Raw genomic sequence first — 15,274 nt, 5'->3', positions numbered from 1 at the left:
ATTTCACTATAGTCAATGTACTTGCTGATTTAATTCTTGTTTTGAATGCTGTGAATTTGTTATTTTATTTTATTTTATTTTTTTATTTCAGACCCTACATAATTGTTAAGAAACAGAAGCCTGCCGTCACAAATAAGCATATGGAAGAGCTGGCTCAGGGGTACAGGTAAATGGTGGAAAGCAAAACCTCTCAGACTCCTTCATAGTCATAGATATGATTTAAGCAGCAATGGCATCATTTGATCTGAGCTTTTAAGAAAGTATATTTTCATTTTTAGTCCCTTAATTCCTCCCTACTCAGTGCATCAGCCTATTAAAACCTATTCTTCTCTATGTGAACTTGCCTAGACTTACCAGTTTGTATCATGAGGATCAGAGTGTTGTTGTAAATTAGCACACTGTGAAGGAACAGAGGGATATGTTGATGTGGATGCTGGGGGTCTCATCGTAGGGGCTCCTAAAAGTCATAGCAGACATTTTCAGAAGTGGGGACCAGATTAGGGCACCTGGCTGGCTCAGTCGGTTAAGCATCCGGCTCTTGATTTCAGCTCAGGTCATGATCTCAGGATCGCACTGGGCTCTGTCCTGGGCATGGAGCCTGCTTAAGTTTCTCTCTCCCGAGGCACGTGGGTGGCTCAGTGGGTTAAACCCCTGCCTTTAGCTCAGGTCATGATCTCAGAGTCCTGGGATTGAGCCCCTCATTGGGCTCTCTGCTCAGCAGGGAGCCTGCTTTCCCCTCTCTCTTTGCCTGCCTCTCTGCCTACTTGTGATCTCTGTCAAATAAATAAATTACATATTTAAAAAAAAAAAAAAGATTCTCTCTCCCTCTGCCCCTCCCTACTCCAGCCCTGCCGGTGTGCTTGCACTCTAGCTCTCTCTTCAAAGAAAGTGGGAGTGGGGGCAACCAGATTGACAAATATCATAGATGTTTTATTTCAATAATTTGTGATCATTCTGTGATCCAAGAATAACATGTTTCAAGCATCCCAATATATTGATACTTTCTGGGAGAGAAAGGTGCTTTGGGTGTACATGAAAGCCAGTAGCCTCCTCCATTACCACATGTAAAACATTGCAGTGAAATGCTTATTAGTAATGTACATTTCACCAACATTTTCCTAGGAATTTTGAAGATTTCTTGCATGAAAGTCTAGTTGAATATTTAGATGTCAATGAAGAAAATGACTGTAACATCGCACTCTATGAACATACAATTAATAAGTAAGTAGGATCCATAATAACCATAATTAAAACCTGTTCTGATTCTAGAAATCACCTTTTCATTTCATCTCTTCTGTTATGTTGCCTCTTGGTAGGAATTGTTAGAAGTATACTGTCCTGTAATAAAGCATAACCCATCATTTATCCCAATGTGGGGTTATCACAAAGTTGCCAACAATCCTTAGACTTAATAACCTTTTCTATTCATGTTACACTTAGTGTGTATTTTTTAAAAGGAATTGAATTGCTTCTCTGATTCTGATGTTTGGTTATTGTCAAAACTGAACGAGTGGATCAGACTACGTAAGGATGTATTTCTGTCTTCTAGAGAGGACGTCTAATTCTTGTTGATACAGGAATTCCTTATATTCTATGTTATAAGGATGTCTTTGAACTTACATGCAATATAAAAAACGATGATATGCTCACAGTGTTTCAAAAAGAGTGTTTCACAGTGTTTCAAGTAATAGTATTTTTAGAAGCATCTGTTCTATTTGGAATACATTAGAGGATGTTTCTATATCTTTCTGTCTGATGCATGTAACTGGTGGTACTGGTTACCTGAAACTGGAATTTTTGCACTTCTATTGTGAAATAATTAGGGAGCTTCATACTACCATCTGATAACTATTTAAGTCTTCAGTTGAGAAAGTACTTTTCTGTTTCCTATACCAGATGCTTCATTGTTGTCTTATTAAAATTTAGTAAACAATGCTTTTCAGTCATAATCTTTTTCCTTAAAGGTAGGACTATCTCATTTGAAAACAAAAGGAGGGGTAGGACTCTCTCAAAGTGCTATTTTTATACTCCCATTTGAAGATTGAGTGACTACAAAGACTTCTTAGGCAGTAACCCTCCAAAGAGTAGCCCGTCCTTCCTGTTTCTCAGAAACCTGTTTCGGCCTTGACGCCTCTCCTCCTCTACACCCACAGCTGATCCCGTAGCCTGTGGTGTCGCCCCTCAGTGTACCCCTGGGTCTAATCTCTCCTCCACCTCCACCTCCCACCCTCGTCCAAGCCACTGCCATGGCTTACCTGGGGACTTGCAAAAGACTCCTGTCTCTTTTGCCCTTGTTCCCTTACAGTCTGTTCTTCGTAGGTTCAAGTGGTCTTTGCCCTTCTCTTCTCAAAGCCTCAGTGGCTTTCCCCCTCCCTTGGAAGTTCTTACAGAGGCTTCAAGGTCCTCCACGATCAACCCACCCCTCCTGGGGTCTGCAGCATATTCGTCCTTGCCTCCCTCACTCTCTGTAACCACACTGGCCTCTTCCTCACACCTCAGGCATCCTTCTACCCCAGTACCTTTTCACTGGCTCTTCCCTCGCCTGGGACACTCACCTCCATCATCACCCACTCCCTCACCTCCTCCAGGTCTTCCTCAGGGGCTTCCTTCTCAGTGCCTTTTCCTGACGACCCCATTTAGAATGGATACCCCTCCTCTGTGCACCCCTCTTCACTGCTTTATTTTTCTAGGGCTTATTACCTTACAATAAGATCAATAAAATGCATTTTATTGATTTATCTGTGTATTATTTCTCTGTCCACTAGAAACTGCACAAAAGGCAAGGATTTTTCTCTGTCTTGTTCACTGTTACACAGGAATGCAGCCGTTAGTATCAGGAGCACCCAATCACCAAGCCGACCCATGTATCAGACTCATTTTATTTTAAAAATAGAAAAAATTTGGTATTCTATAATTCATACTTGTGACTCTTTTTCAATTGTAGACCTGCCTGAAGTAAAAAGAATGAATCCCCTTCCTTCCCCATCTCACCAAACTCTAGCCTCCAGACATAATCAGTGCCAGTGGTTTAACATATACTCTTTTAAGGGTTTTTCTAAGTAAATACAAACATACATACATGGTCTCAAGGCAACATATTTTAATTATCTTCATTTTTAAACTTAGCATCATTGTCAACTTTATCATTCTAGATACATTTCTATATTAGTGTATGTTTGTATGTTTATATAAATACATTAATTTCTTTATATTACATTGTCTGACTACATGTAGTTTATTTAATCTGTTGATGAATATTTAGGGTGTTTTCCAATTTTTCCGCTGTTGCAAACAACAGGTTACTGAGTCTTCATTTGAGCTAAACTTAAGGCTCTTATACATATTGACTAGAAAGTCTTCTATTTCCTGTTCAGGACAGAAGATTATGGTGGTTATAATTTTGAATAATAGTATCCCTTTTTGTTTCATAAAAATCAAAATCCAGAGCATTTGGACTTTGAAGAATTGTTAGATAACGTATGATCTTATATATGTATTTTTTGGTACAAAAAAATAAGAAACTTCGGTCTGTACCTTTCTTCATTTTCAGCTTGTTTCAATCTATACATCTGAAAAAGTAGTTTTTATTTACATGGGGAAATTGGCCCATATTGTGAAATTGGTCAGTATGTAAACAAAACAGTACATTTAAGACTCTGTTTTACTCTAGGACATAAAATGTCACTATAAGCTGTTTCTCTTTTCAAAAAAAAAAAAAAAAAACCAAGAAAGCAAAACCTAGGCTTCTTTCCCTCTCTGCTGACAAAGGCGTAATGTGTCTGAGAGAGTTGGGGTTCTACTAGGTCATAAGGTCAAAATTATGTTCTTCAAACCAAGAGCTGCATGGAAAGCATCCTCTGTAACCAAACGAGGGGCATAATTCATACATGTACTAAAGAAAAAGAAAAAAACCCAGTGGATAAGTGGGAGGTCTTTTGCCATGTGTATTGCAACTGATTTTTCCCAGTGAGTTGGGTTATCTTGGAAATCACTTGTCTTCACAGGTACTGTAAACCTTTGAAGTTACCGAAGTTATGCTTCACAGGTACTTGAGGAAGGAATAGAGGGTCACTAGAGTCCACAGACCCTGCGTGTAATCTGTAATGTCTGTTACTTCCAGAAACAATCTGGCTGCCCTTTTCCTTTAAAATACCTGAGTTGCTGTATCAGCCAAAATGGGGATTTTCACAAAAATATATTACAAAGCAGCCAGATTATGACACCTACTAGATGAAGTCTTACTTTATATCCAGTTCCTACAGCTAAGCTCTTCAAGAAAAATACCATGTAAGCCCATATATATTTAAGTTTTCCAGTAGCCTCCTGAAAAAAGAAGAAAAGAACCAAGTGAAGTTAATCTTAATAATTTTATTTAACCCACTTTATCTAAAATACTACCATGTTAACATGCAAGCAATATAAAAATATTGAGATTATTTTTTCCTATAAGACTTGAAAACACATCGCAGTTTGAGGGCTAAATGTTCATTGGAAATACCTGATCTGATCATTACATTTCCAGTTGAAAGAATAGATTCACAAGTGAAAGTTGTTACAAACATGAAGGTTTTGACTAACTGAACTGAGTTACTTAAATTTGAGTTTTAAAATGTAAAGTAATTAGAATTAAGTCAAATTAAACCTCCTCCAAGTTCCTCAAGCATGCTAATCTAAGTGAAAAGTGCTGAACAGCCACATTTAGATAGTGGTTATGGTATGGGTCCCCTTAGGTCTAAGGTAACTATTCTTTTTTTTTTTTTTTTTAATTTTTAATTTTTTAGTAAGGTAACTATTCTTAAATGGGATATATTCTTCTCTAAAATGGTGAAGCAACTTTGTCATTGATACAGGTTGGAAAAGTGAGAAAAAATCAGCCCACTCATCCATGTGGATATTTTTTCGGTATTGCATTTGGATATTACCCAGTAATTTCTTTATGAGTATTAGTTATTGTTATGTAATAATGTTTTAATTTTTTTTTAACCTGGACATTCTGTACTCTCTCTTCTTTTGTATTTCTATAAGTAATAAGCTTCTATTACTGAAGAAAATAATTTGTTTTACTGCATTTTATTTAAGTAGGTTTTTTAATCAGTTTTACTGTCATCCAATTTTATTGTTCTTGAAGTTTTATATAAATTACATATAAATTTTTATACATAGCTATATAAATTTACACATTTTATGTAGGTCCTTTGGGGACCTTGGTGGCAATATTTTTTTATGACCTTTCAGAGATTTATTCTAGTCCCTGGTGTCTGAGATGTCTGATTCTTAATTAACTTGACAGAGATACCACCCACTTGGAGATTGAGCCCTTCACTCTGCTTGGTGTCTGTGCTGGCCTCATCCCATACCCTCATCATAACCAGTCCCCAAGAAACACGTATCAGTGTGCCATGGGGAAACAAGCAATGGGTAAGATTTCCTTCTTGAACTTGATTGTAAATACTTGGATAAAAGACTTGAGCCTTATTCTTACTTCACTAGTACTAAATGCTTGGCTAAGTCAGGCGGTGCTGGTTCCTGAGTGTTTCTAACCTGAGGGCTTGCAGGTGCCCCGGGTCTACAGCCTCTGCAAGAATAGAGAAGACCTCTCTGTACTTACTTCTTTGGTCAAACGAGAGGATATGTAATAAATGTCACAGAATGATGAGAGGGTAAATAGAGAAAAGCTCTGTAAAGTGTAAGATGTGAACCAAGAGGAACAGGAGAAAGAGCAGAAGAATACAAGTTTGAGGAAAGAGTGGGAAAGGGAATAGAGCCTCCGGTGCACAGTGTGTATTAGAAGGTGTTCGGGACGGTTGGGTGACAGTTGTTGAACACATCACGTCCTTGCGGTTGCTCCTGTAGCTTCTGAAACATGACACCGGTTTCCGAATTCCTTTTCCTTTCTTCCTTCTCTTCTGTTATCCGTCCCCAGCACTTGTTGAGCATCACGGATAGACCAGACGGTGAGGCTGGCCCCTGAAAATGGAGGGAGGAGAAAGAGCCCTGTCCTCAAGGAGCTCACAGTCTAATGGGGCAGCCCAACAAGTACAACTGGAATTGAATGTGTTTGATAAATGCTGTTGTGGACCGACAGCTAGAACCTTAGGGAAGGAGAGTAGAAGGGGCACTTGGGGTTAGAGAGTAGGTTGCTTCTGAAGAATAGAACTGAACTGAGTCTTGAAAGACCCTGAGTGTTTTTCACAGGCGTGGAAACAGAAACAAGCATTGCATGGGGATCTTGGTGCTTTGGTCTGGCTGTCGAACATGTTGTGGGAATAGTGTGATCTGGAGAGTTGCAATAGATTAGGGAGTTTGGGTTTTATTTTGAAGATGGTCCAGCCCCCCCCCCCAATTTTTTTTTGCTTATAAACTTTTCTTGAAATGTTTTAAAAAATCATTTAAGTCCCAGTAAGTTTAATTTATTTCCATACATATATCTATGACATCAATATGACTTGTCAGTCCTGGTTTAAAGTACGCTACAGGGAGCTTCATGAAGAAACTGAAAGGTTTTTGCACTGCCTTTGGGTAGCATCCAGAATGCATTTAGCATCTCAGTTACCAGCAATCAGCTGCAATGGACCATAGCTTGACAATTAAGGAATCCTACATCTCATCCCGGAATAAAGACTGTGTATTTCTTTCTGAGTCTTTGTATTGCCCTTTTGGTTGGCAAAACATGTTGTCCTGCAACCATTTACCTGAATGATGTAATGCCTGGACGGTTCAGAATAATTCCCAGTGGGAAAATCTAAACAGCGGCTCATCAGTTTCGCTTTTCCCATTCATCTTCAGCCGCAGTGCAGGCTGATTTCCCGCGTGTGCTTGTGACTTGCTAACAAGTTGAAATATACAGTACTGAACCCTGTGTGTCATGAAAGGACTATCACTTCTATTGGGTTTACCAAACCATTTTGTTTCATGATGTGAATCCTGGCTGAAACAATATACCTTTTGTGTAGAACCTTCAGCAGAATTAACGGAAGACTAATCACTCTGTCGCTAATGCCACTCTTTGGTCATGTTTGAAGATTAAAACAGAAGGAGCTATGAATCTGTCTCTACTTGGTGAATCTTTTTTTTTTTTTAAGTAAAGAAGTGACTTGAAGGAAAGAAATATTTTTATTTTTGTAACTCCTCTCCTTACAGGGAAAAAAAAAAAAAGCGCCTTTATTTTGTGGCCATGAGTATCTGAAACGTTTGGTTAGTTACCACACACAGTTAAGCAGGATCAGTGTGTACAGAAAGCCAATTCAGTGTCTGTAGAGTTCTTTTGTAGTTTTCTGTGTGAAGGTTTTTTTTCTCGTTTTGTTTTGAGTGTCATTTGCAATTCATTGTCTGTGTTTTCTGAGGTTGGTGTATTCAGCTGCTCTGACCCTGGGTCCTGCACATTTAGCTCCTTGGATACAATCCTCTGACGTTCCTGCTGACGCTAGGAAGACAAAAGCCACTGAATATCTTAAGTAATTAAAAAAAAAGGCTTTGTTACTGTTTGTTATGATAAAACACCTGACTGGAAAGAAAAGCATCGAGATAAAAGTACATTCAAAGTTGGCACATTACATGACCACATTTCTCTTTGGACACTCATATAGCTAAGTACTCAGCGAGGGGGGTATGAAAAGTCACAAAAGGAACAAGGCCGGCAGAGGGAGAAAACCGCACAGCAGAAACCCAGGTCTGTAAAGCAGACCTAGCACTTTGAGTTGGACTTCTCTGAGTCATTTTAATTCTGCGCAGTCTTGGCAGCTGGTAACTAGAAGGCACGCTATCCCTTTTTAAGCATGAGCCATTGCCGAAGACGGTCTGCATCTCAGAGATTCTCTGTGAATGGTCTGAAGTCATATTTTAGTTGCTGTTCATCCATTAGTCTGTGTGGCAAGTGAAAGTAGCCCGGAATTAAATCACTACACATTCTTGCCAACCTGGAAGATTTGCTATCTCCTTTTCACTACCCAGGCCCCCCCCCACCCCCATCAAGAGTGAAGAAATGAGAGAAAGTCCTTTTCCTGTCACTAGAAAGGAGACCAAGGCAAGCCCAAAGCGCAGAGACTGAAAGCCTCAGCTTTCATAAGAAAGAGCACATTGTAGTCAACATGAAACATCAGCAGAGGTGTTTCTTAAATCTAAGATTCTTTAAGTTATTAATAAAGTGCAGGTTTCCATGTTCTGTTTTAACTGTCTACTGAGGAACACCTAACCTTCCGTGATACAGCTCTGTGGTGACTAGGTTCAGAGCAAGAAACCAGGTAGACGCAGATGGAAATGGCGAGGTCTCTGGGTCACTCAGCACAGCAAGTAAAAAGCTGTGTGTTGGAGCTGCATTGTATGGACTCCCTGGCACCAGACGCCAAGTCCGCATGAGTCACGCTTTCATATCCTGTCCATTTTATTAGTTGGCAATCCTCTAGTGGAACACTTTCTCCTGGTTAAAAGGATCTTGCAGTCGCTATCAGCTCAGTTAATGAATATGCATCACATACCTCCTCTAGCCACAGGCTCTTCCCAACCCTCTTTTACCCCCAAATTGCTGAGACTTTTTTTTTAAGCTCAGGAACTAATGCAGCTTCTGTGTTTGTTTTTGTTTTTGTTTTCAATAGATTTTGTTCCAAAGCAGATAGTTCCTTCTCTTATGTTCCCCAATTTATACTAGGAAGAAATGTCCTAGAAATAACCTAGATTTTGCGATCCTAAAATCACATAATATGCAAAGATCCTCATAAAATTTTGTTTCACTCTATATCTCCTTCTCCTGTTTCATTCAACTTTCTGTTTGAATTTTTTTTTTTTTTTTTAGAAAATTTATTCTTTATCCGTTTGGTGGATACAAGGTGAAAAAAATGTGTTGGCCAAATTATCTCTAGCAGTTACATTTTTTAGAATTTCACTGTTGGTTCAAAAAAAATTGAAATCATTGTAGCTACTTCAGATATAAGATGATACGATATTTCCTGAGACTAGAAAGTTAAATAATGAATACTTAATGGAGATAAAGTTGCAGTGTAGTTTAGTATGTAAAGTTAGAATGGGAGGCAGAACGGGTGATAGTGTAGGGCCCAGGGGTGTGTGTTTGTCGTTCGTAGTATTGTTGGTGAATGTTGCCCCTTACTGACCACTGAAATGACTTAGACACATTTCTTTTAATTAATCCTAATAACCCTGTCAGACAGAATACGGACCTTTTTTGTTTCTGACAAGGAGAGGGAACCCCACTTTGGTTGAGTAACTTAGAAAAGGTTACATTCTGTCTTCTGGGCAAGACATAATGTAGCTATCTGTACTACTTACACAATTCTTCTCAGTTGAAACTAACTTCTTATGTCACTTTTTCCCCTTCATGGTGGGTCCTGACCTCCTCAGCATCAGTGAGGATGTGGAGCAGCTAAAAATCGCACGCCTTCCCTGCTAGCCTGTAGAATATAAGCACTGCGAGGACAGGACTAGGTCTGTGTTATTTATTGTGTCCTTGGTGCCGAGCAGGATGCCAGCTCAGTAGGCTTAGCACATTAAAGTTGTTAAGAAATCTGGTGCATGTTTTTGAAAAGAACTAAGTTGGAAAGCTTATACAACTTGACTTTAAGATTTGCTGGAAAGCCACGGTAATGAAGACACTGTGATACTGACATAATGGTGGATGTATAGATCAGTGGAACAGAATCAGGAATCCAGAAACAGACCCACATGTCTTTGGGCATTAGATTTTCAGTGAATATCAGACAATTCCAGGGGAAAGGATAATCTTATCAACAAAATAACATGTATGTATGTGTATCTGTATAGAAATAAATGATCACCAACTCCTCCCTCATAACCATACAGAAAATGAACATGAAAAATGGATCATAGCTCAGAATGTAAAAGCTAAATCCATAAAATGTGTAGAAAGAAGCATAGGCAAAAAGTCTCCATGACCTTGAACAACCTAAGTGAGATTTCTTAGAACTCAAAAAGCGCAGGCTGTGAAAAAGAAAAAAACATTAGTAATTCAGACTCTCAAAATTAAACTTTTACGCTTTGAAAGACACTGTTAAGAATATGAAAGACATCAAATCCAAAGAATGGGAGCAGGTATTTGCAGTATATACATCTGATAAAGGATCTATGCCCGCTACATGTAAGAACTCTTCAGTGGTGAGACTACTCGGTTTAAAGATGGCAAAAATGAAAATCAGGCGCTTCACAGAGAGTAATAGGAATGACGCGTAAGCTCATGAAACTCTGTTCGATGTTATTAGTCGTCAGGTAGATGTAAATTAAAACTGAGACCCCCACCACCTGCTCATTAGAACAACTGAATTGGAAAAGACGGGCACACCAAGTGTCCAGAGTGGAGCAGCTACAAAGCGCATACGCTGCTGGTGCAAATGTAAACGGTGTAATACTTCCGAAAATTCTCAAGCAGTTTTTTAGGTTAACCATACCCTTACCAAACCACTCAGAAATTCCACTCCTGTGTATTTGCCCAAAAGAAGTGGACACACAAAGTCTTACGTGTGAATGTTCATGGCAGCTTTATGCACAAGTGCCCCAAACGAAACAGTTCACATATCTGGCAGCAGCTGAACGGGTGAACAAACCGTAGAGACACACAGTGCAGTAGTTATCGACGGTGGCAGAGAGTGGACTGTGATACAGCCACCTGGGCGGGTCTCAGGATCCTTAAGCCAAGTTGAAAAAACCCGCATGGGAGTTCATACTGCAGGATTCCATTTATATAAAATTATAGAATATGCAAACTGTAATGATAAACAGAGCCGTGGTTGCCCCGGGGTCAGGAACAGAGGGTGGGATCTTTTGGGGGTGTCGGAAGTGTTCTGGATCTTGATTGTGGTGGTGGTTTTACAAAGGCATGAATCTGTCAGAACTCATCAGTTTTGTACAGTTCAAATGGCTAAAGTTTATTGTATTTAATAATGTTATTACATTTTCAAAAATTGGGCAAAGGGAGACAGAAAAAAATAGTTAAATGCATAAAACTTCATTGTTTTTCAGTATACATTTCTTAAGCTATTCAGTCTCAGCTGTACGTATGTTTACTAACCTTTTTTCATCCCGTCTTAAAATAATTGTAACCTACAGGGACATGCCTTACAGTGCCATCCTGTGGCTTCTTAAGAAAGTTATGAGTAAGAAAATATGATTTTATAAGAAGGATCATGTCCTGGGTAGTAAGGAAATGAGTCTATAGGTATAGCCCCGAAGACTGAAGTTACAGCAACATTGGACAGTGGAGGGAGAACCCTGCCAACAGATACTCTCATCGTGTTGATTTATTACGTACATGCAATGCCCGTTTTAATAAAGAAAGCTGAAAATAGTAAGAGGCATCCTAGTTTGGGCGCGTACTTCACCCAGACTAGTCTTTTAATGTCCGCATGACATTTTCTCAAGAAAAGATCGCTTATTGGCAAAATAGTCATTCAGGATTTTTACAAAAATGTGGGGTGCGATGGCATTTTGAGGTTTTAGAATAGAGAAGTCATAGCTTATAATCTTGTTTCCACCAACATGCCTGTCAGTACAGCTAAACACATATATCCATGTGTGTACCCCTGCGAGTTCTTTAAAAAGTCTTTGAAGAAAATTTCTGATGAGATCATAAGCACCAAACATTTGCTAAACCATTTTGCTGTGCATCCATTCAGTTGTGATGCCTGAGAATTGCGTTCTGGGTCCGGTAGCACAGTTTCCAGCAGGAGCCAGTCTCTCTGGCCATTGTTGGGAGGCGCAGCCGTGAACGCTTCCCTGCTGCATAATCACGCCTGTCTCAGGTTTCAGAAGCCGTGTTTGGCAGCCTGGTGGGACATTGCCTGAAACCTCAGCTCAAGCTGGGTGAAGTGTACAATTGGAGCTGAAATCTTGACATAAATTTTAAGTGATTTCATGTAAAAGGACAAACTTATTGTTAGTGAACTTTACCATGATCCAGGCAACAGGCATTTTATTTCTAAAACAGTAAGTGATCTATTACCAGGTGTCTGGCCCAGTTTATTAGTTGGCACTAAAGTAACATAAATTAATGGGCAGTTTATAAGTGTAAACTCAAGAAACAGTTCATGATAAATTTCCCGAGATTTACGTACAAACATACTATCATGAAAAGTAGGGGCACCTGGGTGGCTCAGTGGGTTAAAGCCTCTGCTTTCGGTTCGGGTCATGATCCCAGGGTTCTGGGATCGAGCCCCGCATCGGGCTCTCTGCTCAGTGGAGAGCCTGCCCCCCCACCTGCCCCCCGCCTGCCTCTCTGCCTACTTGTGATCTCTCTGTCAAATAAATAAGTAAATCTTAAAAAAAAAAAAAAGTATAATGCGGTTCGGTTTCATTTACTGACATTTATGGAGCAGCTGTAGTGGGCTCCCCACTGTACTAGGTGTTCATATCCTAGAGATTTCATTATTTCTTTCAGTAATAATTGTCAAGGAGTGCCATGTCATTTTTGCTGCCTGAATAGGTTATTTTCATCCCTGAATTGAAATCACCATTGATTTTATGCCACAAATGGGAGAAAAAGGTGCAGGAGACAAATACCAAGTTTTGGTTATCTGTTTCTCTTAGAACCGAACTCCATTAAATGATACTTAGGCTTCTTGGGGTGTGTGGGTGTTGAGGATGTGTCGCCATGGAAGCCTGTGCAAGAGAAAAAGAGAAGTAAGGCTACCTTCTTAGCCATTCAAGGGAAAAGAAGAGATACCCAGGAGAAGTTAAAGAGGCAGCGTAGCCCACACGTGGGTTTAGTAGTAGGGCAAATGCGAGTCCCCATTCTAAGATCTCTGAGTAGGAGAGTGTATTGTATTCACAAGACCAGGAGAGTGAAGCCCTTTTTTTGGTGGAAGTCTGTGAACCCTAGTGAACCCCTTTGGGGAAGAGGGAGAAAGGGTAACATTCTGATTTCACTTCCAATTGATAGTAACAACCTTCCAAGGTCCAGTGAGGTGGAAAGCCTGATTGCTAAGGACCTGAAAGTCTATACCTGATTGAACCAGACCCTGGATTTTCCCCTGAGGACCACTTTATCTCTGGTGTTGGAAACAGAGTAGTGTTTATTCAGTACTTTGTAAATGAAGAGTTAAGTAGATGAGTAAATCCACCCTCCTCTGCTTTCACTTTCCTCCTTTTCCTTCCTTCCTTTCTTGTCTTTCCTTGTCTTCTGTTTTCTTTTTTATTTAGAACTTTTGTAATAGTTGATTTCTTTTTATGGAATGGATCTGTTTGTCCTATTCTGTAATATCGTTGCCTGTCAGCACTGAAGTTGGTTTCTAATTACCTTCCAGAACAGCTTTGGGAATGGGTCTGCAACATAGTAGAACTGAGTGCAGAACTGTTGGCCTCCCTGGTTAATTTCACAACCAGTAGGTTGAAGTTACTTATGTTCTAATACCTTGGGTGTGTTTTTTTTCTTCTTCACAGAACTTTTAACATTACTGAGGGAAAAAAAAATGCTTTTAAATGTCGGTAGGCACTGTGAGAGTCTTGCTTTTGAAATATTTAACCTGAAGTTTTCTTCATGTTAATTAGTGAAAATAATGTGGGATTTTCTTTTCCATCTCTATATTCTTGGCTACCTAATTATTTGACATAATAGAATGTTGCATTTTGCTTTCTCCAATATCATGAAGGTACCATTGGATACAACCAGCGGAACAGAATCGATACTCTCATGTATCTGCTAGCATACCCACAAAAACCCATGGTTAAAACAAAGACCATTGAGTTGATAGAGTTTGAGAAACTTCCAGCCGGACAGAATGCAACAGTTGCCGTGATGAGTTACAGCGGCTATGATATTGAAGACGCCCTGGTTTTAAACAAGGCCTCCTTGGACAGGGGTAAGTGGGTTTTCAGAGCTCTGACACCAGAGGCACTCTGCAGAGTTCAGGCATAAGGACAATCTGTTAAAAATCACCTGGTGTCAAAATGTTAACGTTGGCTTCAAGTGATTTGAATTTTATAACATACAAACAGGAGGCGGCTAGGTTTCGGTGTTGACTTTTTTAATGAATATTATGTAGAGGTAATTTGTCAAATGAATTACTGAATGTGTTTTTCCTATATTTTACTTTATTGGTAGTTTGAGACAGTTCCTCAACAGAAAACATGCAAGAATTTATTTCCTAGCAGAAATTCTAATAAATGAAAGGCGGTGTTTAAATCTGTCTAGTTATATGTTCAGCAACAAACTGAGAAGTCAGTAGTAGTATTTCTGTGTTAAAGGCAATTTTTGTTAATTCTGTGTTTCAGCCCCACAGTGTTCATACCTTTTTGTTAGCAAAATGCTGAAAGTTAAAAATACAAACACACAAACGCTTAGCATTTATGCAACCCTTTGTCTGCCTTTTGACAGTTTACTTTTGCAAGTCACCACTTCTAGGTTGGTACCCGTCACCTGACCTGAAGTCTGACTCGTCTCTTCATAATCTGTTTCTCTTTTTCCTCCCTGGCATGCCCACTCTGCCTTCCCCTTCACTCTCTCTAGTTGCTAGGCAGCCATAATAGTACTCCTAGACATGTGTCTTTGGCATTAATGTTGGCTGCACTTAATTTATGCCTCTTTTTTTCCTCCAAATGACAACAGCCATGCTTTAAAACTAGATGTTTTCCTTTCTGATTAACTGGTAACGTTTATGTGGAAATCTGAAGACTTTGTGATATCTGTCAGAAACTCCACAACACAATTTAATGATCTGAGTTTACTGTCGTCCAGCCTTTCAGCTATCACCTGTAAATAAAATGTCCATTTACGCTTAGAGGAAAACACTTTTTGATTTTAGCCCATTCAGATTCCCACTGCACTCCAGCACGTTGCAGTTAATGGCCATTGTATGGAATTTCAAGATCATGTAACGTTTCCAAAGCAGCTGGCTCTCAGAGCGGAGTTTATTATGGCTGTACACAATTTACTAGGGGCCACACTGACATCTTCATCTACCATCCAGATGTAGAAATCAGTTATTTCATCGCACAGTCACCTTCTTTAAAAATTGCATTAGGGCACCAGGGTTTTATTTAGAAATCTACTTTTTCCTGATCTTCCGAACTCCCGTTCTTAGATTTCTTGTAAGAGTTCTGCCTTAGGGAGGATCGTTAAGTGAAGGATTTTACAACCATGCATTTTATCACCTCAGTAATAGCTGGTGTTTACTCCCGAGACTTTTTCCTATTGCAGTGAGCCTCTGACATGGCTCAGTATATCCTGGGGAGGTTAGAGAAAATCCAGCTTAGAGTAACTGCTTGGCCAGAGGGAGAAAAAGGAAAAAAGAAAGACATGCAGTCACAGAATCTTGGG

At 39.5% G+C, this 15,274-nt stretch overlaps 1 protein-coding gene across 1 annotated transcript in view; it reads left to right on the top strand.

Annotated features, from left to right (window-relative positions):
* Positions 1–15,274, top strand: part of POLR3B (RNA polymerase III subunit B) — a 104,438-nt gene that overhangs the window by 53,505 nt on the left and 35,659 nt on the right. The window contains exons 17-20 of the mRNA XM_082740562.1: positions 92–166; positions 1,123–1,221; positions 5,291–5,418; positions 13,608–13,817. Coding sequence (XP_082596688.1) covers positions 92–166; positions 1,123–1,221; positions 5,291–5,418; positions 13,608–13,817 — 512 coding nt within the window. The remainder of the gene's footprint in view (positions 1–91; positions 167–1,122; positions 1,222–5,290; positions 5,419–13,607; positions 13,818–15,274) is intronic.

This window comes from Mustela nivalis (genome assembly GCF_964662115.1).
Source record: "Mustela nivalis genome assembly, chromosome: 7".
NCBI classification, from domain to species: domain Eukaryota; kingdom Metazoa; phylum Chordata; class Mammalia; order Carnivora; family Mustelidae; genus Mustela; species Mustela nivalis.
The sequence above is the reverse complement of the archived record's forward strand: the minus strand, read 5'-3'. Positions and strand labels throughout refer to the sequence as shown.